General features: G+C 32.0%; 1 protein-coding gene across 1 annotated transcript in view; it reads right to left on the reverse strand.

Moving 5' to 3' along the window:
- LOC129227061 (E3 ubiquitin-protein ligase HECW1-like) overlaps window positions 1-16966 on the reverse strand; it is a 92565-nt gene that overhangs the window by 21061 nt on the left and 54538 nt on the right. Inside the window, 5 exon segments of the mRNA XM_054861705.1 lie at window positions 7282-7402; window positions 7937-8064; window positions 12384-12541; window positions 12543-12659; window positions 14967-15122. Of these exon segments, the coding sequence (XP_054717680.1) occupies window positions 7282-7402; window positions 7937-8064; window positions 12384-12541; window positions 12543-12659; window positions 14967-15122 (680 nt within the window).

The raw sequence follows: 16966 nt of genomic DNA on the forward strand, positions 1-16966 counted from the left end.
GCCATGACAGAATGTGCAAAAGAACTCATGTGGTTTGATCGTATAATTGACGAATGCATCAAAATAAAAATTGTTAAAAGTTGTAAAATTAAATCTATTTTGTATGTGGATAATCAGGCTACGTTAGATTTTGTTAAATCGCCTATCGAAAATCATCGTAGTAAACACATTGATATCAAATTGTTTTTCATTCGGGATTTAGTTCATAAAAATATTTTTGACGTGAGATATGTCAAAAGCAAAGATAACATGTCGGACATATTCACGAAACCTCTCAACCGATTAGAAATTCAAAGATTTATTGAAAATTTTTTTTGTACAAATATAATATAATTTAGAAACATTTTTTTTAGAAATTTTTGAAAATTGTTTAATGTACTTAAAATTTTTCTTCTTTGCATCACGTTTTGTGAAATGTTTTTGCAAGTTCTAACAATTTAATTGCCCACCTGAATGTTTCGGTGGCTTTTTCTTCCTATCAACCGGGTTGCGAACAGCTTTTTGTTACGTCTCGTTAAAAGTGAAAATGTAATTGTCAGAGTCTTCCCGGGAGTTAGGATAGAGGGAGTTTATTGTTGCATGAAGGTCTATCGCGGGTGTATTTGTTTTTCATTTTGTGAGACCCTATTTTTGAATATTGGAAACACCACTAGTTCCCGTTAGAATTTGTAATTTTCCTTCATTGAATATATTATGGTGCAAAAATGTTATTAAAAAAAAAAAAAAAAATTTGAAATAGTAAAAATGAAATTTTAATCAGTTAAAATTATCAGACAGTCTTTAAGTATAGATGGGAGCATTTTTAGATTTTTAGTGATCTATTTGAAAATGAAATGATTTAGTGAGAAATGGATAGTTAGTAAAAGAGCTTATTTACATTTCGTCATAAATATTTCTAAATATATGCTTATACTATACTATTTTCAAGACTGTGATATTTTATATGCTGATTCGAACAGTTACTGTGGGTTTTTATTTTATATTTCAGATTAACCTACTGTCATTGTTATAAATAAAACCGGAAAAATGATTGAAAAAAAATTATAAAGGACTTTGATCAAGAATTTGTTTTCGAACTTTTGGTGAAAATTCGTGGAAAACGTACTATGAGTTACGACGTACGAGAGAGTACAAAAGAAAAAAAAGGACATTTCAAGATGATTGTTCTTTGAAGTTTTGAATTTTTTTCAGCAAAGTGTGTTGCATGTTGTGTTTTTCTCAATTTTTGAGAATCTAGATCTATATTGGAAGTTCGTAATATAGAGTCAAGTTTATATTTTAAAAATTTGTTCATTGTTTTTCTCATATAGTTATTAATATGTGGAAATTGTGTTAATGTCTAAATGAAGTCGAATTTTTTTGAATGTTTTCATTGTGAGATGATGAGAGGGGGGGCCTTGTTAGGCATAAATGCCTGTTAATAACAACAGTAAATAATCCTATCTCATCACCTCACAACACCAATAGTAAAAGAATGTTTTTCCTTACTTATAATGTATTACCAATCATTCTGCATGACTGGGGTAAAAGATTCTTATCAGCACTCATTCACATTGGTCGAATCGACCGAATGTTTGTTTCACCTTCGTTCACCCTTGGCGGGAACTCCGTTGTGGATGACGTCATAGAAAGCTTCTAGAAGAAATCTGAAGGCACGTGTGCTTAACGATAGCAGTGATGTGTCCGTTCACGTGACTCTGATATGCTAATGACCCGGGGGGATATTTAAACTGCTCGCGGCTTTAGTTCGCTCTCTTCGATCATCTCTCGTCGATGTAGGCGGTCGCTCGTTCGGCATTCGAACTTGCTTGTTCGTGCCGTTCGCACTTTATTAGAAATGATTAGCTGGACTTAGCTTATTTCCCAATGGGTCTACTTCATCAAAGTTTTTAGTCAATAGTCATGCAGTTTGCGTTGCACTGTTAGTTATCTCATGCAGAAGTAGCATGTAAAGAGATTATGTTGTTAGTATTTATTTTTATCATTTACAGCGTGTTTTTTATCTATTTACATTATCGTTTAAATAAACTTCATGAAAGTAAGAAATAGTTTGTCAAGTTCTTATTTCCGAACTCACTCTGCTAGTATCAAAGAAACATTGGGGAGATATTATTAGATTAGAAATTCTCCCCATCAAAGATTGAAAACTGGTGAATGAACCAAATAACTTTTCTGAATGTCTTTCTCCTGTACCCAATTTCAAAACTTTCCTGCTAAATTTGGAGGGAAATTTTTTTAAGTTGCGAATATTGCGCCTCTAAGAGGGGCGTGGTAGCGCCCTACTTGATATTGGATTAGAATCGGTAAATGAGACAAATAAATTTTCTAAGTATACCTCTTTCTTTTGTCCTAATTTCAAAACTCCCCCCCCCCTATATTTAGAAGGAAAACTCATTAGTTGCGGATATTGCGCCCCAGAGGACGTGCCCTACTCCCCACACATTGAGAACTGGTGAATGAACCAAATAAATTTTCCAAATGTCTTTCTTTTGTAACCAATTCCAACATTTTCCTACCAAATTCAGAAAGAAAGCTCATAACCTGGCGGATAGATATTGCCTCCTCCAAGCCCCCCCCCCCCCAGAGAGGCACGGAAGCGTCCCACTTCACACAGGTTGAGAACTGGTGAATGAGGCAAATAAAATTTCCAACTATCTTTCGTACATTCTTTTTGGTATTTAAATATTCGTCCGGGGACGCCTTCGGCGCCCCCTTTCTACTGGCGCCCTTGATTTTCCCAGGGAGGGGCAACTGCCCCCATTGCCCCCCCTTTGGATCCGCGCCTGCCCCCTCGGTGAGGATAGAATTTTTAGCTCATTTCGAAAATCGCCAACGTTGGCGATAAAACTTTTTCCGGTAGCTCTAGTAACCCTGCAGAATATACCTGGAAAGTACAGATGTGAACTAATTCTTTTCGCACGTGTGTCCGTGGAGGTAGGTGCACATATGTTCCGCTCTTAGGGTGGTGTTGTTTCGTGCAATATACCTTACAGGAATGCTTATTTTGTGTTAGTTTAAATTCAGTAGTCGTGTTTTGAAGTAAAAACATTAGAAAATGCCAGTTTCTTCAAACTTGAAGGTTAATTAAAAGTTAACTCCAACGTGGTGTGTATCTGTAACGTGCCATTGTCATATGATGTATTGTTTTAGACTGAGTGTGAATATTTATACCATATAAAAAGGTAAGTTCTTTATTTTAGAATTCAAAAAAAACCTCTCACTTCCAAAATTCTTTGTTTTTACAAATCCTTGAGGGGTTCTTGTAGTATACATAACTGTGATCATACTCCGACTGTAATGTATATTAACAGTCGGAGGGATAACGGACCGAGCGGAGCGAGGTCCTGGCGAGCCAGAGGCCTCATAGTACTTTCGTAATGAGACCGAGGCAGGGCCGGCGAGCCGAGGTCTCATTACGAAAGTATGAGACCGAGGGCTCGTATCCCGGAAAAATGATGAAAAAAAAATTAATGCATTAATTTCGACTTGTAATTAATACAATAATTTATTTCATTGTATTTTAATATGTTTACAAAAAACCCCGGCCCTGTACATTTTTGAAGCATATATTCGTGATGTTTTTTGTTGTGCTTTTATGTTGTTTTTATATATATTGTGTTCTGAAGTGCTTTGATCATGTTTTTTTATCTGATTTTTTCCTGTTGGCGCTAAAAAAGCATCGCTAAGAACGATGTATGACATATGTCGTCATACATCGTTTTCTTGGCGACGCTTTCTTGGCGCCAACAGGAAAAAGTCGCCAAGGGTGGGGTATATCACATCAGTTCCCAAGCTATTTTATTACAAGCTATTTTATTAATCTTAATATATAAAAATCTTCTGTGCAGACGTTTGTCACCATATGGCTTTTAAACGGCTAGATCAATTTTCATCAAATTTTTTGTGTGTAATTAAGCTGTGGCGAGCATGGTTTATAGAAGCGTGATGGATCGAATCGAAAACTTTTTTGTTAATTCATTTAGTAATTTAAACATTGGATGGTTATATCTCCCAATTGATTAATATTTATTTTAACCTATTGTTGAGCAAAAACTGAAATAAATATTTAACCCATTGCCAAAGGACAATAAGAAAGTCAGCTCTGCTTTTCGTAATGAAATTTCCTACTGGGATACGTCAATTGGGAATAGATAAAACATAGAGAGAGAGTGAAGCCTTCATTTCTTGAAAGCAACAATTTTTGGTCCCGAGATATATTTTAAAGTAAAATACTGGAAGGTTCATGCAAAACATTGTGTTATGTCATAGTAGTTGAACTATGTGACCGGATCAGTGCTTTAGGTTTTCCTAACCAAATGATCAGAAAGTACCCTACCTAGCAACATTTGTTTCTCGGCTCAAATACATCTGAGTTTTGGCACCAATGTCAATGGAATTTAAAGAGGAAACACATTTTATTTTCGTCCAGATAAATTACAACAGGGGGTAGAATTATGGTAACTGGGTCGCGTTGGAGTATTTTTTCAAAAATAGCCAAATTTGGCACCTACAACCCAATTTAAACAAAGTACTAACATTATAAACAAAGGAAATCTTCCAATGAGAGTAGACCTATAGAAAACGGGCAGAGCTTTGGACGGCTCAAACTCTCCTCTTGGTAACTAGAACTGTTTATTAACCTTTTTCTTTCTCTGATCATATCCGTTTAAAATATGCAAAAATATGCAGAAACATATTATTAAGCCTAATTTTTTATAGAACTTTATTTTTCTTACTTTAAAATTAAGTTTGCAGAATAAACAAGTGAGAGGTAACTTTTTTCAAGATGTTAGCAAAATCTGCGTGGGAAGAATAACAAATAGGTTCATGACATAAATGATGTTACACTTTTTATGGTTGATTTCCTATGGAACATAAATTTCTAACAAATTTAACAGCATTAAAAGTTGGACAGAAAACGACATTAGTCTGAAATAGTTCGTCAATAAATAGAAAAAGCCCTTAAGTAAATTTAATGTACAATTAAAACTTAAAACGATCTACTAAATAAGTTAAATCACATCAAAAAATCCATCCAGAGAATGTTATAACTAAAATTTTAATTCAAACTTACTGAATAAGTTATTACAATAAATAACAAGTTTTAAATTAAAAATGGAACAATAGAACATGAAGGAAATTACTTACTGCGAACAAATTTCAAAAAAGTATTCCAAAGATATGAATAACTAAATTTTTAAATCTATAACTTAAAATAGTTAAAAATGACAAACATTCTGCAATGTAAAATTTTACAAAATGTTTCGAAGATCTAAAAATTGAAGAAACACAATATATGCTGCCAGTTTTCAGAAAAAAATCATCTTTGCGGAAATTAAAAATATTATTCTATGGAATTAAAATAAAAACATTTATCAGACAAATAAATTACAATTTTGTGTTGTGAACTCTGAAATGGTTGATTTGCCAAATGAATAGCGAATAAGCTTTGTTGTAGGGTTGACAAAATTGTTCCATCGCCAAGGTGAGGTAGCGGGTTGCCAGAATTTATCGTCACGACCTGGTTACCGTAATTCCACCCAACAGGGTAGTTCTGTACACAAAAGATCAGTGCAGTGGAAGATCTTTATCTGTGGTGGAAAGAATAAATTCAGCAATATATGAAGTTTTAAAAGTTTTCGTTCAAAAGATCGAACCGCTAATCGGTTGGAGTTAGCTTCTCTCACTGATCGGCTGGATTACTCGGCTTGGCGACTTTGGATATAAACAATAGAGTTGCATGATCATTTGTTTACATTTTAAAGCTACTGTTAATGTAATTTATTGCATTTTTTGTTTGTTTGGCAAAATATTTCAAATTGCAAAGAATTGTTTTTCGTTTTTAAGGAGTTTTTAGTCCTTCTAGTTGACGAATGCCTTTATTTTACATCAGGAGGGGGGAGGGATGAGTGATTTTCGCTTATTCAGAGAACTGTTTTTACCTTTATCATTTTTTAAAACAATATCCTTTAATTGTTTTATTCTTTTTCATATGGGGAATGTTGCAGCAGGATTTCCCGTTCGTTCTAGATGGGTAGTTAGTTTTTTACACTTAATACCTGAGGATGCTTTTTATCCTTTGAGTATGGCTGAAGGAACAAACCATCAAGTACGGGAGAAAAAAAGTTAATAAAACATCTGCTCAGTGGGCATTAGATAAATCAAGTTGTAATAAATACTACACGAATTCTGACACCAAGCAGCTTAAAACATTTTCTTTTTACTTATTTTTTTCAACTAAACAGTTCAAACACTTGATAGTTAATTGAATTTTTTTAACTGTTCAATTTACAAAGTTTGAACAGAACAACGTCTGTCGGGTCCTCTAGTAGTAAATATATTTACAATGAAATCCCATTACAACGAAATAAATGTTCACTCCCGATTTAATTTATATCACATTGCTTGAATTCCATTTCAATGAAACTCCTGTTACAAAGTACAAAACTTGCATTCCCTTGAAATTCGTTATGTGACAGACATATGTGAAAAAAGATAAAATATGGATTTTAAAATAAACGCAAGATAAAACAAACCAGTGTACATGTCTTGCACCTAAGCTATAAAGAACAAAAATTTTGATAATGCTCCTGAATATGGGAATTTATCTTTTCTTTCTTTTTCCAATCATTGTCAAAGTGAAATCAAGCTTGAAATTAATGAAAAACACTACCAAACAATTCCTTCAATTTAACTAAATTGAAGGAAATAAATTGCATTGGTGCTATAGAAAAATATCTTACTTTTATTTAAGAACATAGACAAGACACTCATTTTTTTATTTAAAATAAATAAGAAATTTTTTCATTCAAAACTGATTAATTATACTACATTTTCATAGTATAAGTACGTGCACTCAGATAAATTTTGATAGTTTTTTTTAAATTTATTTCATTATTTCTTTTTTGATTTTTTTTCATAAATTTACTTATTTTCTTCGGTTTTATCCATGTTAATAAAAAAAAAAGATATGACCACTCAACTGTAACCAAGTCTCATTGGAGAAGATTTATATAAGCCCAATTCATTAAGAATATTATTTATTTATCTGCATCAAGTAATATGTATTAAAACTTTAATTTGAGAATTTTTAACTAATACTAATTTAATGTGTGTGGTATAATTATGCTCCTTTTGAAATCATTTTATTATATGTATTATCTTTTAGAACAACGAATTTTAATTGGTATTATGCACATTGTACTTTAGTAAGGTATCAGTATTTTAAAATGAAAAACAGTACAAATGATTCCAGGTATTAGATAGACATTTAAGACTTACTTCATCTTCCCAGGGCCTTGGCCATAACCTTTAGATTCTAATTTTCTGTAGAAATTGCGTAACTTAGCTTCAAAATCTCGCCTATAAGGAGCTGGAGCCCTAACATTTGCTCGTTGAAGGCCTGTAAGTTTGAAATTTATGATGAAATAGTGTTCTGCAACAAAACACTTTAAATTTATAAAAAGCACAGAAATATGACTAAGTTCTTACACTTCCATGCAAAAGTAAAAAGAAAAAGTACAACTATTATTTATCATAAATGCAGTATTTAACTAAGTATAATTTTAATTTTAAATCTTTCAAACAATAATGGAATTACAAAAGTAATATCATCAATAAATAATAATGTGTAATACAAGTTCTTCAAAGGTGGTGGTGGTGGTGGTGACGGCGGGTATTCACAAAAAAAAAAAAAAACTTTTAACGTCCTAAATGTAATATGAAGCACTTTGATGCCATGGAGTATAAGTGGCAAAATTATCTGTTTGGGGGCAAAACATGTTAATAGCAGTACTGATAGGATTAAGAAACTTGTTTTTAATGAGAGTCAACCTAAGGTTTAAACTTTGCAAGTATTTCACACTAAACTTAAAGTCTAACCCCTGCTCTAAAACATTTAAAATACTTCAAAAGAATAAGAAAATAAAATTAATACCAGGAGATGCTTGCGGAGACGGCTGAGGTGACGTACGAGGAGAACGATGATTACTACTACTGCTGCTGCTGCTACCATTGCTCGTAAATTGAGCAGGGATATAAGACATTATTTCTTGCTCAAATAAACTAAAAACAAAAGAATGAAAAGTTAAAACATTTGAAAATAGTTATGCTTTTAAAAAAGAGTACATTAAAAGTAATTTGAAGTGAGTTATTGACTGAGAGAACATTTGCCTCAAGCTCAATTATTGACGATTACAGATTGATGAGTCTGGATGTCGTAACTGGGCTGTTAGTATATTGCTTGTAACAAAAATACTTAAAGCTAAAAAAAAATTTAGGAGATCAGATTGTTTTCCAGAATAAGGGTCATCTATACACATAATAAAATAAGATGTTTGTTTATGGTAAATGTCTAGGGAAAACTGTGCAGTCCAGAAGCTTGAAATTGTATACTGTTGAGGGAAGGTAAACGACATTATCTGCAGAAATAAGTTTGAAATATTTGAAGAAATGTGTGTTGCATTCAATACTAAAAATAGGGAAATGTGGGAATTAGATGTTTTTTCAGGGGAAACCAAATAAGCAAGTTTGAACAGTAAAGCCAAGGTACAATAGATGACAAACATGCAAAAAAATGCAAAATGAAAATAGTGCAGTTATTGCCCTTGACTTGCCCACGGCAGTATAGCACCTTGTCATCCAATCTTAATAAGCTACACCATGTTTTATGTAATTTTTAGCACTTTTTACCCCACAAACTGAATGAGTTGGCATGTTTTTTAAACAGTAAAGTGTTCCGAACAGCAAAACTAAACTTTACTACCCAGAATTTAGTTCAAGTGAGAAAATACATTGTTGTGAGTTTCAGTTGAGCCCACCGAGAGATGGGTTCCAAGACTCCTCGTTGAAGTCGAAATTTTGCGTTGTAGAAAAATTTAGGCATAAATTTTTTTTTAGAAATATACCAAATTCTTTTAGACACTTATAAACACCCCTCAAACTGCTTTAAAGTATTCCTCAACTGTACATTACAGTTTTTTTACTTAAAGAATAAAACTTTTACTGTATTTGAAAAATTTAAAAAAAAAAGCTGTTTTATTCAACATGAGATACTTTAAGGTGCACAAAATGAATGATCAAAGACTTAAAACAATACGGTACGAAAAGCGTGCAGTAATAATAAAATGCTGCACTAAAACAGTGCTGTAAAGTGGATTAGTAATAAGAGTAAAAAAATGAAGAGGATAATGATTTAAGCTCCATGATCAGACTGTTATCTAATACATTTTTAAATGTGGTTGCTTTGCCTTTTCTTTAAAACGTTTCAATTTATGGCAACAGCCCATCTTCCTAATCTTTTTAATCTACAATACAAGAGCAGCTTCCATTTTCATTATATTTACTTTGCTTAGACATTGATCTGCAAAGTTCAATATTGAAACTAAGTTCTGAACCTATATGGACATCTTTTTGTTTCTACTGTGTTTTTTGTTCTCTTGTGTTTTTGTATGTATGATAGCTGTTAGGAAAATGCCTCCATTTTAGTTCTTGGAGAAATTCCTAAAAAGCAAAAAAGTGAAAAAGAACTTGTTTTTGTACTTAACTTGGTAAATTATTCTACTCTCTGAAACCGGCGTACGTGAATGTTTACCCCTCTGTGTCTAAAGAATCAACTGTAACTCACGTGTTTACCGGCTGAAGCCATATGACATCACAGGGTAAGTGTTGAGCAACAGGTTGCTTATGCTGTTTAGAATTATTTTCTAATACAGTCCACTGCTCTAGAAGGCACTTCAGTTCATGCAGGGACGTTGAGTTTTTAAATTTTTTCTCGGTTCAAGTGTGTGCGCGTAACGAGATGCTTCATTTTTGATCAATGGTCCCTGTGTGAACCGAACTCATGTATTGAGTCAAACTTACAATAAACGAGAAGTAAGTGATGTTCCGTGACTCTTCATTCACATGGAACAGAAATACATTGCAAATTATCCAACATTTTTTGGTCCTGTCGACCCGAACTTTTTAAACCTTGATATTTTCTTAGTGCGCATTCTGTTCCATCCATAGTCAAGTTTGCGTATAGACTTCCTTGTCGCAAATGAATTCAATGTGTTTCATTCAGAACTATTAATTCCAGTTGCGAACGGCATTTTCATAAATTCAGTTATAATTCAAATTGCAATTGAAATTAGTGAAAGTTTATGAAAGTTCCATGTTTTACGAGTACTTTTAAAGCACAACATGCTGGCTAATGAAAAAACATAGATGCATGTAAATTACCTTTTTTTTGGCAAAAAGCTTTTTTTCTGTTTTTTATTATATATTGCTTCAATGAATAGCATTCGAAAACGAAGTCACAACTAGCCCCAGCTAGCGCCTCATACACCTATGTTGTGATATGCCACTGACATCAACGTGCTTCAGTAAAGCATAAAAATCTCCAATGTAATTTAAGAAGGTGTTACGTCTATTCTGATGTGTCTTCGGTCGACTTTGCTGTTTCCTATGTCCAACTTGGATTTGCCGTGGTTGAAGCAAGGCATGGAGACTTCGTCTAGACCCAACCAAGCCTATTCCTTATGAGCTAGCCAGACTGGATGCCTGTGCAAATGGGTTCTTCTGCAGATGGAGCGGTTCGATGGACAGCCTATGGATAGAGCATGTTTTTCTTTTTTTTTTGTCTACTAATAGTGTCGACGATGTTTGGAGTTTGCTTCTAATTAGTGAATCTTCAATTTGTGGGACACCAGTTTTTCTACATATGGATTCACCTTGGTATGGCGAACTTTGGTTTCTTTTACTGGGACTTTTCCATTGTTGTGGCATTTTCCATGAGGGTGGACTATGGTGAACTGGAACGAGCTTTTAACGAATATATTTGGGGGGTTTAAAATCTAAATTATTTTGGGTGTATGAAATCGGTTATTTTTACTCACGTTAAATGTATTTTTCCTGTTTACACATTTTACTCTGTTATAAATAAATTATTATTTATTTAGAGAAATGAGTATCTGTAATTCTTTTCCTCGGACAGATCATTCCACAATTGTTGGGTTTGCTTACACCAGCCCTTTGTTAGTTCCTAGAACTTCGGGTCTTTCATCCGCCATATTGGACGAGTTTTTCTTTTTCCCCAACAATAGTTTCTCTCATATTTCTGTCATACAACCAGACGATTGGTATTTGTTCAAGCATATCGAGAATCTTAACCCTTCTTTTTGTCAAACTTTGTTTTTCCTCCTATCTTCACAAACTTTAGATGAAACAGCGCACTAAGATGCTATTATGTTCCATCAACTTTAATATTTAGAATGAAAAAAAGAAAAATGAAAGATACTGAGTGGTTATTTGATGCACTAACAGCGCGATATGTAGACCAGTTTAGTGTGGGAACTTTCGCTATCAATGATGCTAAACGGATGTAATAATACTCACGAAATCAGTATTTAGTATCCAGTAAAGAAGCCAATACATCCTTCAAAAACAATTCGTGATGTGGACGAGGAATTCCCGTTATAGCCATTTTATGTAAGTCGAATCTCGTTGTAGCCGTATACTTGTGTCTATATATAGCTATACACATCAAACATATAATAAAATAAGAAGGTGTTTGTTTGAGGAGTACTACTTTGATTTTTAACACTTAGAATGTTTGCCATTTTGTAATTAAACAAAATTCAAATATAATATTTAAAAACTACAATTGCTTTTCTTTGTTTTTCTACAATGCTAAATTTTTCTTCAAAATAGAGAGGATGAAAACATGCGTGCTTAATATTTTCAGCTTATTTTCGATTATCAATGCATAAAATATGCTTGTAAAGGTGTTAAAAAAAAAACAAAAAAACCTCTGGTTAATTTGGTAGTTATATTTGGCGCAGGAATTGAAAGTCTAATTTCTGAGATTTGCTGATTATTGCAATACTTTTGCATTAAAAAGAAAGATTAATCAATTTGACATAAACAAAAATTCAGCATTAGAAAACTTACCATAAAATGAATTTAAAATTCTTAACACAACAAAACATTAAATTTTTTTTTTTAAATATTAAAGATTTTTTTTTTTAACTACAGGATTTTCATGCATTTCCTCTACTTTGCAGCATGGTCTGCTTAAATAACCTGACGAAATAATAAAGTCATGAACTGTAAGCAAGGGCGCCCATATAGGGGGGAAAGGGGGGCTTGAGCCCCTCCCCCCCTTAGAAATTAGAACTTCCTTGCTTTTAGTACTTTTTTTCTTCGAGCAAAAATGTAAAAATATTTCTTCTCCAGCCATTAATGAATAAGTTATTAAAAATGTCAAATTTTAATGACTCTAATCTGTCCTAATATTGGTTTTACTGGCGAAAATATCTGAGCCCCTCCCTTACAATTTTGAATATGGGCGCCCATGACAAGAGCACTAAACTACTTTTAAGAAAAATTGCATAACATCATACCTTAGCAAAATTGTAAGATCTATTTCATGACTAAACCTTTCGATTGCAGCAGTACCATCTGTTCTGACAGCATTGACTTTATCCCTCAATGCTTGATTAGATGCAATAATGGGATGTCTCTCCTTCAGTATATCCATTATGTTTGGCTGTCGTAAAAAATGCTACAACCTTATCATTGTAGGCAGTTGGCACATGGGGAACAACATGAGGCACAGTAGTCGACGTTGTAGCAGGCGGGCGAGGAGGCGGCACAGGCCCTTGAGTTGTTGACAAAGGCTAAAATAATACTTATGATACAAAACCAAAAATAAAAAATCAATGGATAACTAAAATTAAAAATGACCCTGACTGAGTCGGAAATGTAGAAACAAGAGGGAAAATTGAAAATCCTTTTAAAAGCCTTATACTGTTAAAAATCAATTAAAAGTATTTTATTTGTTAACAAACAGAAATTGGCAACAAATAATTTTAAATCATTGCATTTTCCCCCCTTGTCGTCCCCCAAAAATGAATTTGATTACCAATCTCGTGAATAAAGGCTTAGCCGTACTTAAAATCTGCTTTAAAAAAACATAATTTAAATTCTAGATAACATGGATCTTCCAAACACATTCTATTAGACACAGAAAAAATGACTCTTTATTTTTGGTACTAAATTTGTAAATATGTTTTCACTGTAAAAAAAGCTTTTAGAGGTTCTAAACCAATGTCTTCATTAATTAATGTCATCTGAAGACGCAACCTAGCTAAGAACACTCTTAATTAACTCTCCTTTGGAGAAAAAAAATCAAAACTTGACTAATGCCATGAAACGACATTAAAAGTTTTAGTAAAAAGGTAAAATAATATGTTAAAAAACTATATCGGGCAACCATAAAAGCTTCATTTTATTGAAACCAAAAGACCAAACACAGTGACAACCAATAAAATGAAAAATAATCACCAAGATAAATATATATATATATATACATATACATAAGTAATCCTTTGGCGTCATTAAATTTGGCAACATTAGATTTCTTGCCTTTTAATATTCACATTAAAATCTGGGGAGAATTATCAGGATGTGGAACATGTCAACTCGGGAAATATTTTTCTATTAATAAAATTGCTACCACTATTGTCCATTTTTGATAGAACTTTTATTGTTTTTTAATCAATTGATATATTTACTTGGCGGATTTTTTTTTCAATTTAATGAGTCCCGTCGAATAACTTGTTTTGCTTAAAATGTATATAGGTACTAAATTTTAAACTTCCGCAGGCATTGCATGTTTTTGGCAACGTTCGACTATTTTAAAGAAAATTTTACAATGCACCAAATGTTTCATGTCTGTTAATTCTACCGCTAATTTTTACAACAATAAGGTGTTTTGTTTTTCGTTAAATTTCCTCATAATGCTTAAGCATTTGAATACCACTTACATTTTAAACAGGCACAATTTTATTTGTTTATTATTATTATTTTATTTCATTTATTTATTTTTAAACAAGCAAAGTTTTATTCCAGCAAATTTTGAAGGAATTTTTTAAACTTTCTCTGAATACTAAAAAGTAGGTTTATAAAAATCTTTTAGGAAAAGTTACCATTTTTTGACTTTTTGACATTTTTATTGGCATGTTTCCCCAGGTGAATTTATAATTGGTTCAATGTAAAACTTTTTTTTTCAAACTTTAAAATGATTTAAATTTTTTTTTCAACATATGACGTATTCCTTTATGATATGAATTGCAATGCATTCTGTTCATAAGGACATACTATCAGTTTTTTTATACCAAACCAATTAACCAAAACATTTTATTAACATACATTGCCAAACAGCAAACTTCTTTTTAAGCTTGTTTGAAAGATTGTTCAATGCATACATTAAGAAGTGATTAATACTCAATGTAGCTAACTTCTAATTATGTTTATTGAGGCTTTAAGTTACATTACTCAACTAATTTTGAAAATGTTTCATTGCAAAAATTTGAATTAATTATCAAACTTTTTTTAATTAAAAGAATTTTACATGGATTTAATTAGTAGCGGAGAAACATTTTCTTCAGCTTATATTCATGGGATTTTGTTTTAAAACTTATTTCTTTATTTATTCATTTTTTTTAAAGCAAAGTTTCATATTATTTACTTTTTGCCTAAAATATCTTTTTCGACACTTTTCTTCAGAAACAAAAACTCTGCTTTTAAATTAACATAAGCACATTAGAACTCAATTTTGAATTCTCACTTTATAAATAAAATAATCTGATTTTTATATAGTTAAAAGTTATCATAAAATTCTACAGATGTCGCTGGAGTCGGACCGGATTTTTTGTTTGATTGATTTCACACTGCTTTTACTGAAATGACAGAGTCTGATAGAAACACATATCAAGTGAAGCCTTGGTTTAAGTAACGATATTACAGTTTGTTCAAGAATGTCCCACTCCCACTTCTAAAATTTCAACAATAACTGTTTATTAATTTATTTTTTTAAATGTAAGCTTAAGTACGATATTAATGATTTTCAGACTACAAAACATATGATAGTTACTATTGTTAAAAAGAAATCATTTCAAACACATTCACTTTCTCACCCTTACAATTGTATCAGGCCTTATTTCTTCTTCACCAGCACTACGACTTCTTCTCCTTGCAAGGGGAACAGGAAGCTTGTTTGGATTGACAAAAGGGGTTTCAATAGGCAATCTTGGGTCAATGAAAGTTGTACTTCGAGATGTATGATCAATGAAAAATTGCTAAGAAAAAATAAAACAAATTTGACCCATTAGTTTCAATTTCCAAAAAAATTAAATTTTAAAAGTTTTTGAACAATAATCATAAAACATGAGTTTAATACATGCTTACTTTTGAGTGAACAAAATCAACAACTCTGAAAATGCAATTGATCCCACAAACAAAGCACATAAAGGATTCATAACTTGTTACGAAAGCAAATTTTTAGGGTTTTTTACTTTCAAAATTTTCTATTCCATCCGATTTTTACAGACTTAAGTTAAGCTAAGTTTCTGCAAGCATCAGCAGAGAAATTTCATTTTGACATGAAATAAAAGGAAAATGTAAGTTATTTGAAGATTTATTTTCCTGACTAATGATGGGAAATGCAATGAATTCTGATTATTTTGTGGAGTAACAAGATCTTAATTCCAAAAAAAAAAAAAAATTAACTGAAAAATTTGTTAAGAATTAAAAGAAAATCATGAGGGCTGTTAAAACATCCAACAATGCTTCAATTTAAAATTTAATAAGAGTGCTATTTGATAGCATAGAACAGCTAAATTAGATAACAGCATAAGTTTTGTAATATACGTCATAAAAGGCATTGAAAAATACAAAATGAAAATAAATGAATAAAACCAAGCATGATAATTCAGTTAATACTTCATTTATACCTAAACAAAACAGAATTTGGAATTAAAGAATTACTATTATTTCTAGATATGTTTTATGTCTAGTTAAATGAAATACGGTAACTCCTCGTTATATTACACATTTGGATATATTGCTCATCTCCTCTGTCCCCAGAAAACTTAAAACTTAATCAAACTTAGTTCTAAATTTGAGAACACTTGCATAGTAAGAACATTGTATTTCTCAAGAAAATTCTTTATTTCCTTTTGCAGCTCACAAACAAAACGGGGACGGATTTCATTCTTTTGACTCTTTAGTTATAATGGTCTAAATCTTTATTTTACCAAAGAACTATATAGGAGCATTTCAAATTTTTTTATACAATTAAAAAACCAAATGGTAAGAAAATTTTCTTTTGTTGCTTTCTTTCGAAAATTCGTCCTAATATAAGAATAAGTTACATTTATTGTAGGCTCGCATATCTGTTGCTTGAATGTTACTTTAATTCAGTTTTTACGACCTTGGTTACATCGCGTTTTCGGAAATACAGTCGACTTCTGCTACAACACGATTCCACTTGCGCAAAATAGCTATAACGAGATTTCATCTCCCGCAACACGAAAATTTTCAGAAAGGAATTTCGATGTGAAAGTATTGGCTTTGTTATTGGCTACAAAAAATTTCTTTTTCGTAAATGGACCTTCATCCCTTTAGCATCACTGGCAGCGAAGGTTCCCACACCATACTAGTCTGAACATAGCTTTGGACATACAAATAACTTTTCCGTATTTCACGTATTTTTTTCATCCTATATGCGAAAGTTGATGAAATATAATGACACCTAAGAGCACTGATCCATCTAAAGTTAACACAAAAGAAAAACACAACACAAAGAAAAACAGAAAGTTTATAACAATTAAGGAAAAACTATGGGTTCTCAATATATGCTTGAACAACTAAAAAATGCATCTCTGGTAGCATGACACTATTAGGTGTGAGTGAATCTTCCATATGTACAATTAAAAGTCAAGATAAGGAAATCCGTAAAAGTTCACCAAGTAGTGTCGATGAAAAACGCAAAAATTATGAAATAGGAAGCTTCTCTTTGAGGACTTAAGTAACCAAGAAGAGGGATGTTGCTGCAGATGGAAATGTTATAAAAGAAATACCAAAGCAACTGTATTTAAAAATACATTAGAATATTGAACTGATCACACAGCATAAATAATCA

Source organism: Uloborus diversus, chromosome 7 (assembly GCF_026930045.1).
Source record: "Uloborus diversus isolate 005 chromosome 7, Udiv.v.3.1, whole genome shotgun sequence".
In the NCBI taxonomy this organism is placed as follows: Eukaryota; Metazoa; Arthropoda; class Arachnida; order Araneae; family Uloboridae; genus Uloborus; species Uloborus diversus.